The sequence below is a fragment of the Canis lupus genome, chromosome 15, assembly GCF_003254725.2.
Source record: "Canis lupus dingo isolate Sandy chromosome 15, ASM325472v2, whole genome shotgun sequence".
NCBI classification, from domain to species: Eukaryota; Metazoa; Chordata; class Mammalia; order Carnivora; family Canidae; genus Canis; species Canis lupus.
The window spans coordinates 35,122,792-35,147,243 of NC_064257.1; the positions used below are offsets into that span (position 1 = coordinate 35,122,792).

A 24,452-nucleotide genomic window follows, 5' to 3' on the forward strand; every position below is an offset into this window, starting at 1 on the left:
ATTTTACCTTTAAAAAAAAAAATCTAATCTTAAGCATTCATTATACAACACAGCATTTTCTTTAATCCTATTTTGGGTTGAGCTTAAAAAAATACTCCCTGGAATTTAGTTGGAAGTGTTTTTACTGTGAAGAATGAAGACAAAGCCCAAGAAGAATATCCAGGTGAAAGCCAAATTATGTCCAGGAAGAAAATATTGCAAGACAATAGGATGGTTGTCGACTAGTAGGGGCAGGTTGCTGTATCTGGGGATTTCCATTTACCTTTCCCTAAAAGGATTCCAAAAGAAACTAGCCTACCTTATCTGTACTTCATCACTACATTTTTCAATCTTCCCCTCTTAAGAAGCCAAAGTAGGCACAAATAAATCTACACTGAGTTAGGCAGGGATCTTTCTCCTTGTCTGCCTGAAACTTATTAATAAATCAAAGTTGTCAAAAGTTGTCCCAAATAGTCTCATTGTTCCTCTCTGTTCCTATATATTCTGTGCACTTGAAATTACTCCAAATTCTAAAATGAAAAGTTAAAAAAGAAAAAATGAAAAAAAAAAAAAGTATTTACCCCACAAGGTGGTTCACAGGATTAAAACACTGAGCTTGTTTATCCAAAGATGAGGACCCAGTTAACTAAGACGTTTGAACAGATGCAAACTTAAAGACTTAAAATCCAACTTCTGAAAATTTAAGTACATACACAAGGAGCACTTTGATAGCAACCACAGATATAGCTTTCAAAGTAGGGAGAAATCAGAACATCACGAAAACGGGTACTGCAAAGTCAGAATTTTAAATAAAATATAAAACAAACTGTAGTATCACAACCTCCATAGGTCCTTAGGATTATATGACCATATGTACACTTTAATCAATACCATTTGTGTAGTCTTGGGAAGGACATTTCAACCTCTCTGAACAGGTCTTCCCTTTAGAAGAAGACATCACCTCTGAAATTCTCTACCTCAATGTTGTCCTTTAGGCTAAAGATGTTTTGGTTAACAGGATGTTTTAAACTAAGCTTAAAAACAGCCAATTTATTTCCTGGATGGCTTCCAAGGTAACCAACTGACCTAGATAAGTTGGAGTGCACTAAATTATTGGTAAAATACTCACTCCTTGACCTCACGGAGTTTATAATCAAATTAAGGAACCACTATTCAAATTTGAAAAATATTAGCAAATTCACAAGGCACTGAATACAGTAGTGCCCCCTTATTCACAGTTTCACTTTCTATGGTTTTAGTTACACAAAGCCAACTGCTTTGAGAATAAAGGTAGATTTTCCTTACATGTGATAGAAGGTCAATGGCAGCCTAAGGATACATAGTGCCTAATGTCACTCACCTCCCTTCATATCATCACATGCATAACTATAGTACAATAAGATATTTAGAGAGAGAGAGAAAGAGAGAGCACATTCACTTAACTTTTGTCACAGTATATGGTTATAATTATTTTGTTTATTATTGTTATTAATCTCTTACTGTGACTAATTTATAAATTAAGCTTTATAATAGGTACGTAGCTAGAGGAAAAGCAAGACTATGCACAGCATGTGGTACCATCCATGGTTTCAGGTATCTATTGGAGGTCTTGGGACATATCCCCACGAGTAAGGAAGGAATACTGTACATATTTGCTAGGACACAGGACACTAATATTAAGGGTCAGGGAGGACTGTACTAATCAGAGATGGCCTCAAAAGCAAGGAGGGATTTAAGGTCAGGCTTAGAGGAAAGGAAGAATTTGAATCAATGGATGAAAAGGCATAGGATGAAGAATATGAGGTCTATGTTGTTTCTTTGCAAAGTCTATGTTCTTTCTTAAACTTTAGTCCTGATTTTGTGACCTTGAACAATCCATTCATCACTATTACTCTTCAGCAAATCCACGATTCCTGAGGGTCTACCATATATAAATAAATAATGGAGACTTACCAACTTAAAGAAGGGATGGCAGGCTTTAAGATTAGAGAAGAGGCAGCTCAAAACCAAAACAACCCCAAGCTTATATTATGCTGCTAGCATAAAACAAAATAAAATCTGTTCTCTTAAAAAAGAATTCTTAAAAATTGCTTTTGCTATTTCATCATTTGTTAGTTAAAACCAAATGCTACATGAATCCTAAACTAAATGTATGTGTAGCTTTTTTTACTTTGATCTGTCATAGTGTGTGTGTGTGGGGGGGGGGGAATTTTTACATTAAAATTTGAGAGTCCTGTTCCATTCTTCTCTCATTTGAAACCACAGTAGTTCTTCTGCCACTAAAAACAGTATTTCATTCCACAGCTGTAGAAAGAGCCTAAGTCATTTGATAGCTTCATTTATGATACAGCATTGAACTTATCTAGCAAAAACACAACACATGCATCTGTACTTCCTTTTGTTCTGTGTATTCTAAATCTCTGCCAAAAGTAAAGAAAGTACAAATGGACAGGATATCCTCAAATTATTTGGTTTGCCTTATGTCATTCCAGAAAAAATCTAGTGCCTGATTCACAGTTAGAAATTCAAAGTAAACACTTGAAACACCTAGGGTAGCCAGGTCCTGATGCTGAAGGGGGTATTCCTCAACAGCACTTTGTCTTTTAAAAGGCAACCCTGGAAGGCTTTGCCTAAAGGACTATCAGGAAATCCTGGTTTTCCAGGATTCGCCTACTCTATCCAACATAGTTCTTGGCTTATGAGAAAGGATTAAGGAAAGAAGAATGCACACCACTTTTTAAGAATACCAATAGGAACCAAGTACCTCAAAATCTATTCACATAAAATTACTGCAGATGGAATTTACAGTTGTGGTGGCCTTTTTTTTTTTTTTTAATTTCATGAGAGACATAGAGAGGCAGAGACACAAGCAGAAGGAGAAGTAGGCTCTTTGTGGGGAGCTCAATGCAGGACTCGATCTCAGTATCCTGGGATCACAACCTGAGCTGAAGGTAGATGCTCAACCACAGAGCCACCCAGGTGCCCCTAGTTGTGGTGGCATTTTGATATTCTTACCCATTTTGACACAATTCTTAATGTACGTGACATAGGTATATTAATTCACTGTATATCCACTGTATTTCAGCAAATACTCCAGAGGGCCTAGTAGCATGTATCAGATATTAGACTTGGTGTGAGACTGTACCAGCTTTTCTGTGATGACAAACTACTTATCTTTATAGGCCTGTGATTACATCTATGTAAATAATATTCTGATATATGCACACCTATCGTGAAGACTTGGGACAGCCAATGAATATAAAGCCCTGAGAGCAGTATGTGCCTTCACTCAAATCATAGGCTCCGCCCTTCTTCTTTTTGTTTTTTTCACTATTATAGTATCCTGCAATGTTGTAATCTTGAAGTTTACAGTCTAGTAGAAGATACAGGCAATGAACATGATAACAACATAATAATAATGATGATGTTAAGGGTACTACTACTATTAATAGCAGCTGATATTAATTTAGAACTTACTATGACCAAAGCCCTTATACCTTCTTAGGTAAGTGAGGGCAAGAGTAGTTGCTATACAGATATGTAGGAGTGACTCCCTTAAACTCATTCTTGAGTGGTTGGGAAAGGACATTCTTGGGATTAATAATATTAATCAGGTAAAACAGTGCAGGGATGTGGGGTTGGGATGGTATGATGTACATGTGTGAATGCCCAGAGCAGAGAATGCACACGGGGATGATCAAAGAACAAGAGAAGTTCAGTTCCGGCGATATATTATGTGAGGTTATAATCAATAAATCTATAAATCAGGTAAAGGGGTTACTGGAGTGTTAGAAAGAAAGCTGTTCTTAGAAGAGGGAGAGTTTCATAAAAGCAGCACTGGTTGGTTGGCAAACCGCCAAAGCCCACCTGTCAGCAGCAGCCGGTACTGGGGGATCCTCTGAACTGGCTTTAGCAGGTAGTGCTTGAGGGCCAGATTAGCACAGCGTGGGCTCATCTGAAACGAAATGGTATCCAAAATAAACACAAGCCTTCACTTTAAGAAGCAAAAGATCCAGATTCAAGTGTCCAGGAAGCCAAACTTTAGAAAGCCAACAACTCTGGAAGGAGACTCATGGAGAAGCTCTCTTTATTTAAGGCACAGCTTTTACGTTGAGAGTGAAACCACAGCCAACTCACCACTTAGCCCACCCTCTCTCCCACAGGTAGGTCTCTAAAGTCATGGGCTCACTGGAAAAATTTGTTCACAACCCTCTCACAGACAAGGGTGGCTGCAGCCTGTGCTCTAGGTCAATTAGAGCCCATCATACCCAGCAGCTGCCACTTAGGAAAGTATCTGCCAATGTATTCACAAGGTCAAACAAACCCCAAAGAACTGCATGGCCCTAAAGATAAGGTAGAAGAAATAAAGCTACTGGGAACTAGATTCAAATAATAAGCAGGGCCTAAGGTCAGTATACTCACGATAACTGGGGAGCACTGCAGAAATTAAAGATAACCCGAAAAGCAGTCTTGCTAAGCATACCTTTTCTTTTCTTTTTTAAAAAGATTTTATTTATTCATTCATGAGGGACACAGAGAGAGAGGCAGAGACACAGGCAGAGGGAGAAGCAAGCTCCCTGCAAGGGAGCCCAACGTGGGACTCGATCCCGGGACCCCAGGATCACGCCCAGGGCTGAAGGCGGGTGCCAAACCACTGAGCCACCCAGGGATCCCCAAGCATACCTTTTCTAATAATGATAGAAATGTGGACGTCTTTCTCAGATGAATGGCTATAAAAGACAACTTCCAAATCAGTGTATATAGAAATGTTTGACTCCAGAGCCATTCTGACTTGACCAAAAAAGGCATTTGATTCTGCCTTTAAAGCTCTTTTCCTTAGTATGTACAACAGACACTCCTAACCAATCCTGGGCCTTGCAGCCATTCTCCAAAACAGGGAATTTACTGTGAGATGGCATCAAAATGGCTGAGTGAAAATATCCCTGCATCCTAAGATACCCTGCACTTCTTCCACAGCTCAGGTGGGTGGGGAAGGGTTTCTTTAGATTTGCTCTGATCATTTCATCTCTTTCTAAATATGCGCCTCTAGGGTCTGGTACACAGAATAATTTTTAAAATTATAACGATACTGCATTTAAGCAAGCATCTACCATGCAAGCATCATTAACCAAGACAGCTAATTTTCCTGTCTTATTTTTTTTTTTTTTTTGCTGCCAAGGCAACAGAACAATTCACTGGACACTGATGAAAACCTGGGTCAATTATCAGTTGCCATAGCTATATAAATCACATTTCCTTTCTTAACATCATGAAGACATCAGAGGAGAGAAAAAGAAAAAAAAAAGGAAAAAGACAACAAATTATTTCAAGTTTAATTATGTGTTTCATTTACAAATAAGAAATCAGAAATATTACTTGCACAACTTTTCTAAATTTGCATGACTAGAACTCACTGATTTTTTTTAGTTTCAAAAAAAGAGAAATATATATTAAAACACATAATAATTAACAATTTTATTCAAGATTGGGGGAAGGCCTTAAATAAAATTTTAGTTAAAACTAATTTTCAAGAGATGTATTATATCATTTATCTCTAATCAAATCTGGCTGTACTCTCCTAGCTTGAGTCAAAACATAGTGCTTTGGTTATAAACACGTCATTAATTTTTCATAACTTTGACACTGAACCTGTGTTATTTATCTAAAGGGAAACAAATTATATTTCCCATCCTTCACTGCAGATCAGTTGTTAGAACAATAAAAGGAAAAAATGAGTTAAAAATAAGAAATGTTCCTAGAGTAGTCAAATTCAGAGACAGAAGGTAGAATGATGGTCACCATGCTAGGAAGGGGAGACTAGGGAATTGTTTTAGGCATAGTTTCAGTGTTGCAATGTAAGATAAAAAGAGTACTAGAGATTGGTTGCAAAACAATGTGAATGTACTTAATGCTATGAACTATACACTTAAAAATGGCTAAAATGATTAAGTTTTATTTTATATGTACTTCCCAACAACAACAACAACAACAACAAAAAAGGAGACCCATCAAAATATTCTAGCATGCAATAAGAGATTTTCTAAATTAAATCTTGTACACTGGGCAGCCCGGGTGGCTCATCAGTTTAGCGCCACCTTCAGCCCCGGGACTGATCCTGCAGACCCGGGATCCAGTCCCATGTCAGGTTTCCTGCCCGGAGCCTGCTTCTTCCTCTGCCTGTGTCTCTGCCTCTCTCTCTGTCTGTGTCTCTCATGAATAAATAAATAAAATCCTTAAAAAATAAAAAATAAATCTTGTACACACGTTCTCACCTTTTAATTTGTTCAATCCCCTCTTTGACTTTGAAGGGTTTATATTTTAATACCTTTCGTTTTCAATGACTGCAAATTAGTAGAGCTTTAAAAACAACAAAAAATGTAAAAGGGGTTCAATATTATATGGTAGCAAAATACCTCAAAATCTCTAACGACAGCAGCAAAAGCTGGGTTCTTCTTGCACTGCTCATCCAGCAAAGCTATATTTTTATCAAATTCTTTGATGTATGTGGAATACATTTTTAGATATGGTCCCTTCTTTACAAAGATATCAGCAATTCTATGTTGTTCAGTCCTAAGATAGAGAAGAGATAGACAAAAATATAAAGAGTCATTAATGTATCTAAAACATCCAACAAAGAGCAGAGTCCCAAGTCTAAGCCATTAGCTCTTCCTCTTTTCTCTTCTTGTATGACATCTCCTATCCCCAAATGCCTACTTTTTACTATTCCCACGGTCACCATCACATCTTGCCTGGATTTTCCCAGCTCTCTGACTCTCCCTGCTTCTACTGTCTCATCCTTCTGCACAGCCTTGGAGTCTAAAAACATGCATTACATCAATGTGACTTTCGATGGCCTCCCATGAGCAGGAAAACCAACAACCTCTTACCTTGGCTTACAAAGCCCCATTGGTCCTGCTGCTACCTACTTTTCTGACCTGTGTCACGCTTCTCTCCTTTCTCAGTATTCTCCAACCACACTAGCCTTCTTTATATTACTTTGACATAGAGTCATTCCCACTTTGCAAACTTTTACTAATGGTTCTGCATGCCTGGAAATAAGGAACCCTGGCCAGCTTCTCCTTTATGTTCAGATGTGACTTTAAAGTGCTTTGCCTCTTCAAAGGGCCTTCCTTAGCCACCCAATCTTCACTTGCCTGTTCATCATCTTATTTCACATCTTTCCAGATCAAAAATTGCTTTCATCTAATGCTTCTTGTCTATTTTTCTGGTTCTCCCCTCACTAAAATGAGAGCAAGAGCCTTATCTGTTTTGTGCAATGTGATATTCCCACCATGCTTAGAGCCCTCACGAGTATACCATAGAAAACTCAAAACCTTGCTGAATGCAGAAATGAAGTATCTCAACAGTTACTAAAAGCCAATGTAAAAATTAGTGTTATTTTAGAAAGCATACAAACCAAAAAGTATACCTTAACTTGAAAGCCCCTGAGAGAAAAAGATTTTATTTAATAAGTATCTTATCCAAGGATTAGAAGAGTTTTATGTCAGTAATAAGTGCAGCTTTTCCCATAATTATCGTTTTAGCTGTCCCTTTCATCAATTTAGTCTGTTTCTTATGAATGCTTAATACTTTAACGCAGAATATCTATCAATCTAAACTCGAGAAAACTTTTAGCACAAGCAAAACATATATTTAAGCCTCTTTTACCATCTACTTGCATAAATATGTATATCTTTTAAAGGCAATTAAAAAAACTAAGCTAATTGAGTAATTTTAAAGATAATTATTATAAGAAGAATGACAGACTGTGTATGAGAAAACTGTGTTTTGTTTTGTTTTGTTTTTAAGTTTTTATTTATTTACTCAAGAGAGACACAGAGAGAGCAGAGAGAGAGGCAGAGACATAGGCAGAGGGAGGAGAAGTAGGCTCCATACAAGGAGTCTTATGTGGGACTCAATCCCAGGACTCCGGAATCACACCCTGAGCCAAAGGCATACACTCAACCACTGAGCCACACAGGCGTCCTGGGAAAACTCTTTGTAATCACATTTTATTTCTAGTATGACTTTTAAAAATACCTCTTAGTCATCCTCAGTCCTTAACTCTGTGTTATTTTATACTTAGGCTGCATCTAAGAATTAATCACTTATCTAACACATTTTCCCAACATGCAGAGAGGCATGATATTTCCAAATCAGGCAAGAGGTATTTTTCTGAAAAAGAAAACTTACAAGGAAATTTTGATCATGAAAGTATGTGACACTATTTTGTAATTCTAACCATTTGGGGTTCCCCAGGGACAATAAATCTGATCCCCCTAGAACAAATTTCCTACATGTTTCCAAAAATGTTACTGAAGTTTCTGCTTACTTTCTACAACCCACTGAAGCAGTTAACCTTTTTGGTATTCTTTTCCAGTTTGGAAATCTACAGCCTACAATGGTATCATACACATGTAAATTTTCTAAACCAAACAAACCCATTATATCTCAGAGAATGGCCTGTTTTCTAAAATATAAAGAAAGATTCATGAAACTTCCGAAAAGATAATAAAGCATTTAAAGACATTTTGATGTGAATATGTCAAGTAAACTCCTTCAGTCTCAAAAAGTTAAATTGGCTAAATATGAACCCTTTTGCTTTTGGGCAATATTACCAAAGAATTTAAACAAGTCTAAAATTGAGCTCAGTGCATCAAGGTTGTGAATTTCGGCCATCTAAAATGATCAATCTTGGGGCACCTGGGTGGCTCAGAAAGTGCCTGCCTTTGGCTCAGGTCATGATCTTGAGGTCTTGGGATGGGCTCCCTGCTCTGCAGGGAGTCTGCTTCTCCCTTTGCACACCTTTCCCCCACCCTGCTCGTATGCGAGCTCTCTCTCCTTCTCTCTCTCACACATACTTGCCCTCTCTCAAATAAATAAAAGCTTTAAGAAAATAAAATAAAAATAAAATGACCAATCTACAGGTAACTGCCAAGAAGATTCAGTCCATTGAAACAACTCAATGTAAGGAACACCACCTCTCTGTCACAAGCAGGGCCCTATGGCTTCATCTGAAATTGGACTTTGGGAAAGCTGCTCAGTCCATTTTTACCAGTTTGACATCCTTTCCTCCAGTTCCTTCAGGAGATCCCGGTTAAGCTCATACAGCTGAGGCAAGTAGTACAGGATCTGATTTAGGATCCGGTCCTCAATAACTGGTTTCCCAAGTTGCCTGGAAGCATGAGCCACTGCGTCTCGAAAATCCTATTACAGATCAGAGAAGGAAAAATAACATACATAGACATATATTTTGATATAAAGCTTTCCCCCCTAGTGATTCTCTCCTCTAAAACAATATAAATCACAAACTGTACTTTCTCTGTAGAATTACAAATTGAAAGTGCCCACTTCCTTCTATCCTACTTAGTTGGACAGAAAAAATCCAACACAACCAAGTACCTATGGTAGAAATTTGGTTTTAAAACAGTCTGTATGACATTTCTCTTAAATCTTTTGGTTTGATCTCCAAACTTAGTAATTATATTAAAGGGTATCTGGAAATTATACTGCAACTCTAAGTAGCCTTTAAACTTATTCCAATAATGCTATATGAACAAAAATCATTTATTTTAGAAGTCCCTAAGAGATCTCAATTTTTTTCTGGAAAGTCCCTTTGCTCACTTTCAGTAATGATTTCCCAACAACAAGAGCATTCTAGGTAAGGCATGTGGAGGAGACTGGCACATTCTTGATGATCAGAGAATACTGGATCCAGTATTACTGTGCTTCCTTGGGCTAGCCTCATTTTCCTCATCTGTTAAGTGGGTTATGAGATGTTCATATTCCACATCATCAGATAACACACTTAAAGCGTTTGACAATGTGTCTGACACACAGAATCCATCAAATATTTTCACTGGGGACCTTAAAACTCCCTCTCCCTCTAAGTGACCTCTCAATAAATTCACTGGGATTTATACTTTACACAAAATAAAAAATTTTTTCCTTCCATATTTTTTCCATCAACTTTTCCCTAGAAAATGATTTATATACCATGTTTTACAACAAATCCACACCATCCCACCCTGTCACCCCAGAGGACTTGGAAAGGATGGTAGTGTCTGAGATCCTGTTTGTCTGGTTTCACCCTATCTTGAGGCCACCCTCAGGGAATAAGTAAAACAATAGTGGAATCTGTTCCACAGTCCTAAGGACTCAAAAATAGAGACTGTTCCTTCTTAGAAACAGCAGGTTTAATTAAAACCTTAAAGCAAAGTTGGGTCAAAAAGACTCTTTACTAGGCTTCATCTTCCTCAATCTTTATTTCTAACTACTTTCCCTTCAGGGATTCACTGGGCAAATCAAATAGACCAAAACAAAACAAAACAAAACAAAACAAAAAACTGGTTTCTCCTCTGACCCCTTCAACCACTTGCCTTCAATATACAGACATTAACCATATACATTCCTTATGCTTCTTGTGAAAGATAAAAACTTATGTGAAATTTAAAAGTACATGTGAAAGGATTCCTTTCCTAAAGGACAGTTATTTCAGACAATTCAAATCCTCTTGTGCTAAACAAGTGCTAATAAACTCTTAACCTTAGGCCTCAATACCTGGGACTAATTTTATTGGTATAACAGTCACATGGGCCCAAAGGAACCAAGTTACTTAGACCAGTAACTAAAGAATTACTTTTACAGCTAATTACTGTAATATAAAATAGGAATTTATAACTTGCATAAACTCCAATCCAGAAAACCACACAAAACATCTCCAGAAACCAAATGGATATTGGCCAAATTCCACCTCCTAGCAGCTTGTTTCTATCAGCATTCACATTTACTAGAGAAAATAGAGCTACTTAATGCTTCTGAAAGTCATTAGATTTTTCCAACAGGCACAAGAACTGCAGAATATATTTACATGTCACAAATAATTTCCCCAACCCCAACAGTATTGAAAGCACAGTAAACATCCTCGATAGTGCTTTTTCTTTTTCTTTCTCCTTTTTTTTTTATTTACCAATTTAATGATTAATATAACTTAAATGCAAGAATTCCTTGTTCAGCAAAGCAATTATAACTGCCCTTTATTCTGGTAGAATAAATGATGAATATGTTTGTCTCCTGGCAGCAAGTCGACTTTTATTTTCCAATTGGAAGATATTTCCTCAGTCACAGCAGTGACAGTAGCCATTAGCAGCTAAGTAGCTTAAGGACCCTATTTGACATAGCTTTTGCCAGACTCTTGCATTCCGTATGTCTGACACCGTTGCCAAAAGGGAAACTTGTTTATTTAAGAAACATTCAACAGAGGCCAGCCAAATTCACACTGGGCTGACCAGTGAGATGGTTGCCTCTAACTGGAGGCATCTGTCACATACCAGGCAAAGTGTCACTTTTTCCAGTACTACTGGATGATTGCAGGTAGCTCTGGATGAACTAGTGGCCTATACTGTCCTTGTTAAAACTATGAGTAGCACAATAAAATATAATAGAAATGTAATAATTAAGAGAACAAAAGAACAATTACTAGAGATGATAGGAATTTAGAGTTTCTATCTATTACAAATTATTCCTAGGACCCAGAAAGTTACATTAAAAAAAAAAAAGATTTCATTTATTTATTTAGATAAAGAGAGCATGTGTGTGGGAAGTGGGGTAGGAACAGAGGGGAGGGACAGGAAAGGAAAAGAATCTCTAGCAGACTCTGTGCTGAGCCTTGAGCCTAAAGCGGGCTTGATCTCACAACCCCAGATCATGACCTGAGCTGAAACCAAGAGTTGGACATTAACTGACTGAGCCATTCAGGCGCTCAGGAAGTTATCTATTCTAAGCAGGCACTACTAGGGCCATCAACTAGTCTTCATTGCACCTTTTTGAAAACAGAAATGGGTAACCTTTATACTAGGCCAATGCAACCCACACCAAGAACTCCACTTGCTACTCCTGGCCTTCACAATTACACATGGCTCTGGCCAAAAGCTCATCCCCTGAAAGCAATGTGCTATGGCCCCAGTGCCAGATGTAACTAATGCACACAAGAACTACATGCAGAATCTTTAGCTTTTCAGCTCTTCATGAACCTCAACCATTTCTAGAACTGGTGCCACTCTCAACCATTTCTAGAACTGGTGCCACTCTCAACCATTTCTAGAACTGGTGCCACTAGAAGGAGGAAAACATTCTTTTTTTTTTTTTTTAAATAAAAAGGATGATTATAACATATGTCTGGTTATTTTTCTAAATGCTAACAGCCAGGATAATTTGGGAAAGTGTGATGACACTTAAGAGCCAGAGGCAAAACTATTCTGGGGCAGAAGAATTTAAATTCTCCAACACCTTCTTGACTAAATCAGTAAGGACTTAAGACCACACGACTGTCACTTCAAAAATTAGATCCAGAGTATACTTTTCCACACTGGAAAGGCTGGGTAATTAGAATGGAAGGGGTGTGGGAACTAGAGTGTGAAAATGTTAGGCAAGCAATAGAGTTTACTTATATCAACCACCTATAGTGCAGTCTATGCTTCCAACATAAAACCCACCAAAGATTCTTATGTAAAACTGAACCACCTACACTCAAGTTTCTGATCACAGCAACCAAATGTGTGGTTCAGCTCGGCACTTTTAAGCAATAGAAATAGGATCCTGAATTATAAAGCATATCATAATATTATTCTTAATAATTCCCAGAAAACCTACAAATGAGAACCAGATCAACTTTTCAAACATACTCAGTTCCTCAGATATTAACATACTAGCCTTACAAGCTTTGATCACTTGGGCAAGACCAAAGCAAAAATCAATGCAAATAAAGTCAAGTATGAACATCTAAAACAGTGAAGCACAAAACAGATGGTCTTACTTGTCGGGTCAGGCTTTACAGCTCTGATGCCAAAGAGAAGTAAGTGACTTAATTAAGCTGTGCGGACTAGGCTTCCTGACCTCAGGCCATTACTTAACCAGTATGATGACACAGTGGATTATAAAGACTAAACGGACATATGGATGCACGGGGAACTCTGCAGGCAACTCTTAATAAACGGCATTAAGAAACACTTCATGTTATGCAAAAGCAAAGCAGCTGCAAAGGTCAAAGAGCTTTGATAAATATGCAGAAAGGGGTATGAAACTATGAAGTAAATGTAGAGGGGAGAGAATGTCCCAACACTAACATTTTGATTTTGTTTTTAAATTAAAATATCTGATCAATGAAATGATGCCTCCCTCTATATATATTCAGACCTGGTGACATTATGCATAATCATCAATGCATGCAAACTGTATAAAACATGACTAAAACCAATCTTTTATCTCCAGTCTCTAACTCCCTTAACAACATTAACAAGCAATCTACATAGTATTTCCTAAGTGACCAATATTTAGCTTCATTTTCCTCTTTAGAAGATGTAAAACTAGAATTTCTGTTTTTTTTTTTTTTGCCAACTGAACAAGTTAATATACCCAAAGATATACTACTATCCCCCATATAGCATACTAGAGATTTCCAGTAATAATTTTTAATCAATTTCTGAACAATCATTAAGTGCAACATCTCAGAGAGACTAGAGTTAAGTCTGGCTTTGCCATTTAGTTAGTAGTGGGTTACTTCTGGCAATTAGTGTTCTTCATTGAAGATACAGAAATAACACCTATTTGATAGGGTTGTTATGAGGATTAAAATAGGCAATTTCAATAACATAGTTTTAGCATGTTTCATGGCACACAGAGTGCTCAGTAGAAGGCCATCTATTTAAGTAAAGAAGATTTGGTTAATTTAAGTGATCACATGAATATCATTAAAGATCCACAAGTCCCTTAAAGTTTGGAAAGAGAACTCTGAAGTAGAGGCATATTATAAGAAGGAAATACCAAACCAAAGTAGGGAAAACAAACACCTCAGCAGTGAGAGAAGGGAGCTCTTAACAATGAACTTCATTCAGTGAAGGACAGTCACATGAAGGAAGCTGCTCAAAAAGTAAAGGTTTGGCAGCCTTGTGAAGATACACTAAAAGAACATTCTTTACAACTAAAGAAATAAATCATAATGAATGGTTAACAAGACTCAAAAGACAGGGTGCATTTAGCAGAAAAGGATGAAGTTATTTTAAGATGGGAAAAACTGAAGACTTCTAGGAGAAAATCTTCTATGCTTTTCATAGTGCATTAAAAAATAATAAAAGATATGTCTAGTTACCAACAGACACATAGATGTCTGAGTAACATTGCTTCTAACTCTATGGATTTCACTGAGAGTCTTTCAAATTTTTAAGGTAAGTGTGTCTCAACCTAAAGAAACGATGGAGCAAACATGCTTCATTATTAGGATCACTTTACTACTTAATCAGTCCATTTTTGTCAAAAAAAGACCTCAGTCTTTGATCATTCTCTTGCAAAAAAATTAAGTCATGCTATTTGGACATTTGTAAAATAAGTTTATAAAGCTGTGTGTTAAACTAGTCTCCCATCAAAGAGAAAATCAGACTACAAAAACAACAACAAAAGTATGTCACTTGTACTTAATTAATTATATTAAGGTATCTAAGGTGTTTTACCTTTAAAATATGCATTTATATGTAATACAATAGCAAGCTCTGGATTGGACAACCCTGCTACATTAGGGAAAAACAAATATAAATAACTAAAGTTTTACCAAGTATTATTTTATTCATTAGTTGTCTATCATTCATTCAACACATATGAATTTACTGGGATAAGAATCAATGAAATGTAAAAATCCGTGTCTTCATGGAACTTACCTCCTAGCAGAGGAAGAACCTTAGTAGGGTCTATTTCAGAAACAAGCTATTTTGACTGATTTGATTAAAAGCTTATTTGAAAACATCACAATTAAGTAGTATGCATTTTAATTTATATAAATAAGGTCTGAATAAAAAAGCAGTTTATCTTGAAGTCCCTCTACTTAACCTGCAGCTAAAACTACTTAAGTGCTTAATATTTATTTTGCATGATCTCATTTAATTATCATACCCACTTTATTATTTTTTTTAAAGATTTTATTTTTTTTAAAGTAACCTCTACACCCAATGGGGGTACTTGAACTCACAACCTGAGATCATAAGTCATACTCTACTGACTGAACCAGCCAGGTGTCCCATCATCACATCAACTTAATGCAATTATTTTTATTATTCCCATTTTCCAGAAGAAACCAAGGAAGGCTTGACTAATTTGTCCAAGAGAACATAGTGGTGGAGGCAGAATTCTTAACCACTGATCAATTAGTCACACTCATTCATTCAACAAATGTTTAATGAAAGCCTTCCAAAGAACATGAATGATGGTAGGTGCTGAAGATATGATCCCTGCCCTCACCTAGCTTACATTTTAGTAGAGTAGACCATAATAAACTAGTAAACCAATATGCAATTATATTAAATGCCAAGAAGAATACAAAGTGAAAGTGAAAGAGAAAAGGATAGTCAAGGAAGGCCTCTCTGAGGAGGTGGCATTAAACCCAAATTGGAAGGAAAAAGAAAAAACTAGCTAGGAATGAAATGAAGAACAAAGATTCTAGGAAACTAAATTAGCAAAAGCTGTGAGCCAGAATAACATTAGCAACTAAACTCAGAGCCGTAAGGAGGCCTGTATGGCCAGAACATGGTCAGTGAATAAGAGAAAACCTCTCTTTCCCCTGCATCTCATCTTAGTGAGAGACCAAATTACATAGCACTTTCTAGCCAGGGAGAACCATAATTTAATGACTCAACAAGAGAAAAGGGACTGTGATAATAATCATGTCAAGACAATAACCAAGACTATCAAAAGCAGACTGGGACATAGAGTCATTCTATTTACTAGCCTTGGTGAGTAATGTGGACTTTATTTATTAATTTTAAAGATTTTATTTATTTATTCATGAGAGACACAGAGATGTAGGTAGAGGGAGAAGCAGGCTCCCGACGGGGAGCCTGATGCGAGACTCAATCCCAGGACCTTGGGATCATGCCCTGAGTTGAAGGCAGACACTCAACCACTGAACTACCCAGGTGTAACTATCTATCTATCTTTTTAGATTTTTATTTATTTGACAGAGAGAGAATACAAGCAGGGGGAGCAGGAGAGGGAGAAGAAGACTCCCTGCTAAGCAGGCCCGACTCAGCACATAGCCTGATCCCAGGACCCTGGGATCATGACCTGAGCCATGGGCAAGATGCTTAACTAACTGAGCCCTCCAAGTGCCCCATGTGGACTTTATTCTTAATGGAATGAAAGTCATTTAAAGGGTTTTAAGCAGGGGAGTGACATGCTCTAATACATATTTTAAGAAAATCACTCTTAAAAATTATTTTTAAAAAAATCGTATAAGAAACAGATTGGAAGAAGGGTGAGAATGGAAACAGGAGTCTCAGTTAGGAGGCTGGAATGGTTGTCTATATAAGAGATACGTTGGACTAGGTTGGTGGCAGTAAAGTGGAAACAGAATCAGGAGGTTTGCTGATAGGTTGGCTGGAGAAGTGAGTGAGAGGGAGAAATAAAGAACAAATCCTAGTTTTCTGACTTTGGCAGCCACAGGGATGGCACTACTATTTGAAAAAACAAACACTAGTATTGGATATTGACTTAGAGGCATTGTGTATCCCTGAACCTTTTTTAAAAATCTAGTTCAGGGGTGCCTGGCTGGCTCAGTCAGTGGAACATGTGACTCTTGATCTTAGGGTTGAAACTTCGAGCCCCAAGTTGGGAATAGAAATTACTTAAAAATAAGATCTTATTAAAAAAAAAAAAAGAAAAGAAAAGAAAAAAAATCAACCTAGTTCCAAGTCCAGAAGCTCATGGCAAATACTGCAGAGCATGTTATCACAAAAAAACCTTAATTGTAAAGTCTTGGACATTGCTGCTATAGGCCCAATTTTCCCTCACAAACATCAGGCAGATGAATCAAAGGCCTCAACTGCATATATTGGCTCATAGAATCTTGAGTAGATTTTAAACTGCATGCCTCCATCCATGCCTATTTTCTTCCAATGTCATACCAGCTTAAATGATGAAATTCTTTAGTTTAGGTTTTTAGTTTTTCTTCTATGAGCTATGTCACCTAGTTCAGCAAATTCTAAACAAAGAAATGTCCACGAGCTACAGTGATATATTAAAGTAATATATAATGTGTTAGTGAACTATAGTGACATATTTAAATTTTAAAAATATTGGATAGTGCAAATACTGAGCATTTCTATCATCACAGAAAGATCTATTAATGCTATTCTAGAATCTCTAATATAGTAAACTATTCACAGGAAATCATGTATAACAGAAACAATAGTTTCTCCCAAGCCACTTGGATACCTAGTTGATATCCAAAAAAAATATCCACTGGATTATCTAAAGCCTGTCATTGAGATATTTTAGAGTAGTCATATTCTAGGATATAACACAGACATTAACTCATTTATATGAAGTCAGATAGCAGTAGTGCTCAGGATTACTACCATCCATGGGCACTACCTTTGTGAACTACTTTTAATAGAAGAGTAAATATGAGCTTTAACAATGTGGTGGGGGTGGTAAAATGAAATAAGAGATTCTTTTGACTTCATCCATATTATGCTGGTAACAAGTCTCTTCTAGTAATGGCTCTCCCCTGGCTAATGTTCTGTTGTTAAAGTTCCCATTAGAGCTGGGCTCTGCTGAGTTAACATTTGCACATACCAGACAGGATGCTAACATGAGGTTGGCAGATGATCTACTCTCACTCCTACATTAAAGTCTTAAGAGGTTCTGAAAATGTACCAGTCAAGATGGGTTTTGAATGATTCACAGTTCAACACCATCTAGGAAGAGGCCAAGGCCATCCAAGAGATCTATCAGATCTGAAATGACATGGGAAATACTTGGGTCTGACTGTCCCAAGTGTTTATGATTTGTTCTAAAAAATACAGAGGTAAGAATAAGATACATAGTTTTAAGTAATCAATAAATAAACTAATGAAGCTTTTTTTTTTTTTTTTTTAAAGAGAGGGAGCATGTATGAGTGTATGCAGGTGAACAGGGAGTGGGGCGAGCTGGGGGAGTAGAGGGAGAGAGAGAATCTTAGACAGGATCTATGCCTAGCACAGGGCCTGAGTCTCCATCTCACAACCCTGAGATTATGATCTGAGCTGAAATCAAGAGTCAGATGCTTAACCCACTGAGCTACTCAGGTGCCCCATTAAAGTAATGAAGCTCTGAATGGCTTCTCTACGTATAGGAATCAGAACTTCCTCCATTAAAATTTTAGTACAGGGGGAAAAGGAGATAGAATTATAAAAAGGCTACTGTTTGATAACAGTGAATTCCTCCCATTAATTGATGTTCTACAAGGGAAGATGAAGAGGGTAATGAAAGGCAATTTGAGTACCTACTGTATACTGTGCACAATACTAGGCTGTTTCACACACTTTATTCCACTAATTCCTCACAACCAGAGAGATCAGTATTTGTATCCCCATCTTACAAATGAGGAAAGCTAGACCGAAGGGTTAGACTAATTTCATATCGCTACTGAGAAACAGAATTGGGTCCCTGTATGGCTCAGTTAAGCCTCTGATTCTTGGTTTTGGCTCAGGTCATGATCTCATGGGTCAGGAGACTGAGCCCTGCATCTGGCTTCCCCACTCAATGGGGAGTTTACTTGGGGATTCTTTCCCTCTGCCTCTCCCCCCATGCATGCTTGTGCTCGCTCTCTCTCTAAAAAATAAATATATAAATCTTAAAACAACAACAACAGAATCTACTTAGGCAGAAAAGGCACTGATATTTTTGCCAACATTCTCAAAGTGTGGTCCTTAAATTGTTATTGGTCCACAAAGATATTAATTAGAAGGGTGGATAAAGGATTGGAAACGTTTATGTCAATATGACATGGTCATGACATTTCTATTGTATTTTACAAACATTCTGGTCCAACATGGATTTTGGAAATTTTAAAATCCAGTCCCTCATCATAAGAAGCACTACACTCACCTATTGGCACTATGAGGGCTAGGACTCTGTTGTTCATCTTGTTCATCTTGGAATGAATATTCAACATGTGTACCATGCAAGATTTGCTGAAATACTGCACTGAAGTTCTAACCAAGCTTTTCTGACTCCATAGCATTATTTGCTTCCATGAGCTTATCAATCAAATGCTTAAAATATCCTTAAAGAGGTCCAATTTCTATTTAAACATCTCTACGAGAAAATGTACAATTTGTCCTACATATATGTTGAGCTTTAAAGAAAAAGGAAGTTTTGCTTTTTCCTTTTCCAATACAATTGTTTAAAACAATAGAGAGGTTCAGTAAAAAATGGAATTTATTCAGTTCAAAATGGAGTTTATTTTGAAAAGTTATTTATTCATCATGCTGTTATGTATTTGAAATGACAATATACTTCAAACTCAACAAATAAGTTTGGGTGACCAAATATTATGCTATAATTTTTAAAAATGAATTATAAAGAGAACTAAGCAACATGGTCAAGAGTTATGTAAGAAACTATTCACAGGATAGTAATTTCTTAAAACAATAATGTTAAGAATTGTTTTAGAAAAGTTTCCAAAACTAGAGGTTTTTCACACAGGAATTAGAGCTCCTGGTTTCTCTTGTACTAAGTACAGAACACAGGGAATCATTTAGTGAATATGAACCACCCTTAAGTGTACCCTACTTTTCATATTCACATGTATCTTTCAAAAGGAAAACTGAAAATAATGATACTCTTAGAGATATTAATGGGTGTGAACCTACCAAGTCTCAGTAATTAAGATGTTAGTAATTATACCATCTAAGTAAATTTCCACTTCAATTTCTTTCTTCATTGTTTCCTCTAACTTACCCTTCTTTTGTTAAGTCTTAATAACTTGCCAAAATATAACTGGAATAAAGTAGGATTAAAAGTGCTTTAACTTCCAATTCGTAATGAAACTTGTAAAAACTTGCATGTATAAAAAAGTGCATGAGAAAAATGAATATGCTGTCAGACATATCATAATTGTTTCCCAACAGGTTCATTCAAGTTGACAATTATAAAAATTGGATAGAGAACTTTTAAAAAGTTAGTCGTAGGGATCCCTGGGTGGCGCAGCGGTTTGGCGCCTGCCTTTGGCCCAGGGCGCGATCCTGGAGACCCAGGATCGAATCCCACATCGGGCTCCCAGTGCATGGAGCCTGCTTCTCCCTCTGCCTATGTCTCTGCCTCTCTCTCTCTCTCTCTGTGACTATCATAAATAATAAATAAAAAAAAAAATTTAAAAAAAATAAATAAATAAATAAATAAATAAAAAGTTAGTCGTAAAAATGTCTATTTTAAGTGTCTATTTCTGGGAGCTGATTCAGATAGAAGGAGAATAATTTTGAATACCAATCATGACATTCTTTTTATATTGTTTTTATACTGTCTAAAATTCTATTGATAAACATCTTCCATAACTACCCAACAAGAAATATTATCACTTTAAAAACTCTTTATTATGAACACAGAAAATTTGAAGACTTTGGAGACATGGATATAAAGGCCCTATTTTTCAGGAATCATCTGGTAATACTACACAGACATTAGATACATACATTTTAGAAAATATATTCACACATATATGAATTTAAAGATGTAACCATAATTTTCTAACATATATATATACATATATATACATATATATATACACACACACACACGTTAAGTATATTTAAGTTATGCTGAAAATTTTTTAACATAGGGAAAGATGCAAAGGAGGACAGACTCAGATTTTAAGAAAATATTTGCAGATACTTACAATGTGCAAAAGTTTTAACACATCCACAAAGCTGTAAAAGAAAAATATAAATGTTTTAAATGAGCCAATGGGGAAATAAATGGTCTTCTGAATTATAAACTGAATACCTACACTTTCTCTGAGCTCATGATCTCCTTGGCAATATGATGGACTTTACTTTTCATTCCAGTATCTTCATCCTGTGGATAAGAGTGCATAAAGAAAGCATTAACTCATAAAAGGATAATGAAGATCAGCTTTGATGTAAATTTGAACTCTGATACTTCTAGGTTTCTGATTTCATACTATATAACATCTCCAATGGCAAACATGAAGAATTACATATGGTTATTGAAGCATAATACAGGAGGAGCTGAGAGCAATAGGTGATTCTCAGCACTATCAGCACTGGACTGATGGATTGTCTTGAGGAGCCTGAGCCTTGGTGGAGCAAAACTGTCAATGGTTCAAAACTAAAAAGTCATATTCTACAGGAGAAATGACTCCTACAGGTATCACATAAACATGAGTTCTTCCCATTATCTAACCTAGGAATTCTTCCACTACCCTAAATTTCTCTTATCTGCTGGTAATCATGGCATCTCCTCACAAAGATTCACTGCTAGATATATACCCATATATATCTCCCCTCTGCTTCCTTTAAGATTTAACAAATGCCAAACATTCGGCAATACTGGATTAAAACATTTTATGAAACAAATTGTTATATATAACATTCAAGTTTCCCTCCTCCTCCAAGAATAAATACTAATCTTGCAGTGTGTATTTATTCCTTCCATGTTTTCATATTTAAGTACATAAGAACTTAAATACGATATAAAAAAATCCTAACTCTTCCATCAGAATATAAATATTATTATGCAAAAAATATTCAAGGTAGGCTATGAAACCAACTATTTACAAAAAGTCTTTAAAGAGTTATTAATTCAGAATGCATTAATACTGCAGTCTAGTTAGCCTTAGATATTTTGCCTTGCTATTTGATCTTAGCCCCCAAATTCTTTTTTTTTAAAGATTTTATTTATTTATTTGAGAGACAGAGAGAGAGAGAGAGAGAGAGAGCACGCGCACATGTGTACATGAGAGCATGAGCATGAGCAGTGGGGAGGAGTAGAGGGAGAAGCAGACTTCCTGCTGAGCAGGGAACCAGATGTGGGGCTCCATCCCAGAACCCTGGGATCATGACCTGAGCTGAAGGCAGATACTTAACTGAGCCATCCAGATGTCCCTCAGATTGAGCCACCCATGTGCCTCTCAAACTCTATCTTTTAAGGAACAGTTAGATAGATGAATTTGACTTTCATCCACATTATTACTCCTCTTTTCTAAAACAGGTTGTTGGATGATCATGACCAACAGACTGGATAAGTTTTGCTCAACTGAGCAAGATGCAGCATAAGATACTCAGCTCCATTCACCAGCTACATTCCTCAGGAAGCAGTCTTAAACACAGCCTTATCTTGCAGACCATGTATCAGTCATGTGCTAATAACCATGACTGTACACTCATACACAGACACACACACAGGGATAATTGTTACTTTGAAAAATTTAGCAAGTCACTGCTTTCCTATTATAATGAGTTTCTTTATATCATCTGTAGCTAGAAAGTTTAATATTTGTAAAATACAGTATATCTTTTTAAAATTGAGAGCCAGAAGAAATGCATTAAAAATGAAAAATGAGGATGCCTGGCTGGCTCAGTTGGCAGAGCATGAGACTCATGATTTCAGGGTTGTGGGTTTGAGCCCCATATTGGGTGCAGAGATTACTCAAAAAAATTAAATAAATCTATTTTTTAAAAAAAGACCTGAAAGAAATCAAGCCATAACTCAGCACTCTTATTTTCAAATGATGTGATGTCCCTTAAAGGTCAAGAGGTGCTAGCAATAGCTTTAAAGAAACCGAGGTATACTGTAGACGGTGAAGCATTTGACTAGCAGAGCCACCTAAAACTGTATGCCACTTTTATAACCATCTCTTCAAGTAGGTGTACTTTATTTTCAGTATTTCCCCTTTATTTACGCTCCTCTTTCTAAGATTTGTTTATTATTTGAGAGAATGAGTGCAAAGGAGCAAGTGTGGTGGGGGTTGGGGGATAAAGGGAGCACAGAGCGAGAGAGAGAATCTCAAGCAGACTCTCTGCTGAGCACAGAGCTGGATGAGGGGTTCAATTCTGGCACCCTGAGATCATGACCTGAGCCAAAATCAAGAGTCACTTGCTTAGCTGACTAAGCCACCCAGGCACTCTTCCTTTCCTCTTTTTATAACTTTGCCTTTGTTAAGTTTCTACTCCAAACAATTTTTTCCCTCTTCAGAACCTTGCTCTGCCAGGTCTCATTTAGAGAGAACTATGTGATGACTCCATAATAAATGTTATCCCCAGGCAGATATCATGCTTCTGTTCCAGCAGGGGACAAAAAATACTTTAACTTAGAAAAACAATTACAGTGTGCCTGACATTCCTTATCTGTAAAATGAAAGTGCTGAATTTGCAACTTTACAATCTTAAGATTTAAACATTAAACATCTCAGGTGTGGCATGGCAAGACCCTGAGACAGAAAGTGGCATCGATTCAGAGGCACTGGAGCTGGTGAGTATGAAGGATGTGTTTCCCTTCTAGAAGCTGAGATTGTAAACTATGGGGGGGGGGGGGGGTGGTTCTAAATGGTGAGTATTGGCATAAAGACAGACATGTAGGTCAAAGGGAAAAAATTGAGAGAAGCCGGCCCTTAATTTTGTCAATGGATTCTTAACAAAGTTGTCAAGGCACTTCAATGGAAGAAAGAATTGTCTGGTTGGTTTTTGTTCAATAAATGGTTCAAAATTGCTGGACCAATTAGATATCCATAAGTGAAAAGATGAATTTATAAGCTGACACCACATAACAAAAATTATTTAAAAATGTACCCTAGACTTTAAGAGCTAAAACTATAAAACTTCTAGAAGAAAACCTTTGTGACCCTGTATAGGATAACAGTTTTTAGATATGACATCAAAGGCATGATCCATAAAAGAAGAAAATATCGATAAACTAAACTTCATAAATTTAAAACTTATGCTTAAAAAGCCATGATAAAGAAAATAAAAGTCCCAGGTGGTAAAAAAAAAAAAAAAAAAAAAAAATTCATAAACATGGTTCTGTGTCCAGTATATGTAAGTTTGTGAACTGACATTTCATTAAATATTTAAGAATAGCCAATAACTTTATGAAAAGATGCTCAGTATAATCAGTCACCAGGGAAATGCACATTAAAACCACAGTGGGATTCCAATTCATATCCATAGAATGGTAATAAAAAAAAATCAGAAAATAGTGGGGCACCTGGCTGACTCAGAAGAGCATGCAACTTTTGATCTTGGGGTTGTGAGTTTGAGATTACTAAATTACTAAAGTATTGGTTATTTTAAAAAATAAATAAGCTAAAAAAAATCAGAAAGTAGCAGGTGTTGGTGAGGATGTGGAGGAAACTTTATTGCTGCTGGAAATGGGAGCCTTTATTCATATATTGTGATTGGAGGTTTTAGACATCTTCTAATATCCTCAAAGACAGAATTTGTATTTATCCTCCTTGTTATTCTGAGATCATTCCAAGAGGAAGGAGTGACTACCATCCTTACACTACCATTCAAAAATCTATAGTAACTGACCATCCATCATTTGATAGCAAAGTTAGTAGGAGAAAACAGCTCTACCCTCAGCCGATTCATTGCTCTACAGCTAAATTTGAAAACACTCCTTATCATTAGAACCCCAGGCCGCTCTTAAAT

General features: G+C 36.7%; 1 protein-coding gene and 1 non-coding gene across 3 annotated transcripts in view; one reads left to right on the forward strand and one right to left on the reverse strand.

Moving 5' to 3' along the window:
* FGD6 (FYVE, RhoGEF and PH domain containing 6) overlaps positions 1-24,452 on the reverse strand; it is a 111,690-nt gene that overhangs the window by 40,183 nt on the left and 47,055 nt on the right. For both annotated transcript variants that reach the window (XM_025439399.3, XM_035699133.2), the window contains exons 4-8: positions 20,792-20,859; positions 20,681-20,711; positions 9,035-9,186; positions 6,393-6,549; positions 3,847-3,934 (exon numbers count right to left, since the gene is read on the reverse strand). In XM_025439399.3, coding sequence (XP_025295184.2) covers positions 3,847-3,934; positions 6,393-6,549; positions 9,035-9,186; positions 20,681-20,711; positions 20,792-20,859 — 496 coding nt within the window. The remainder of the gene's footprint in view (positions 1-3,846; positions 3,935-6,392; positions 6,550-9,034; positions 9,187-20,680; positions 20,712-20,791; positions 20,860-24,452) is intronic.
* TRNAM-CAU (transfer RNA methionine (anticodon CAU)) lies at positions 22,370-22,442 on the forward strand. The gene has a single exon. It is a non-coding gene; the product is annotated as a tRNA-Met (tRNA).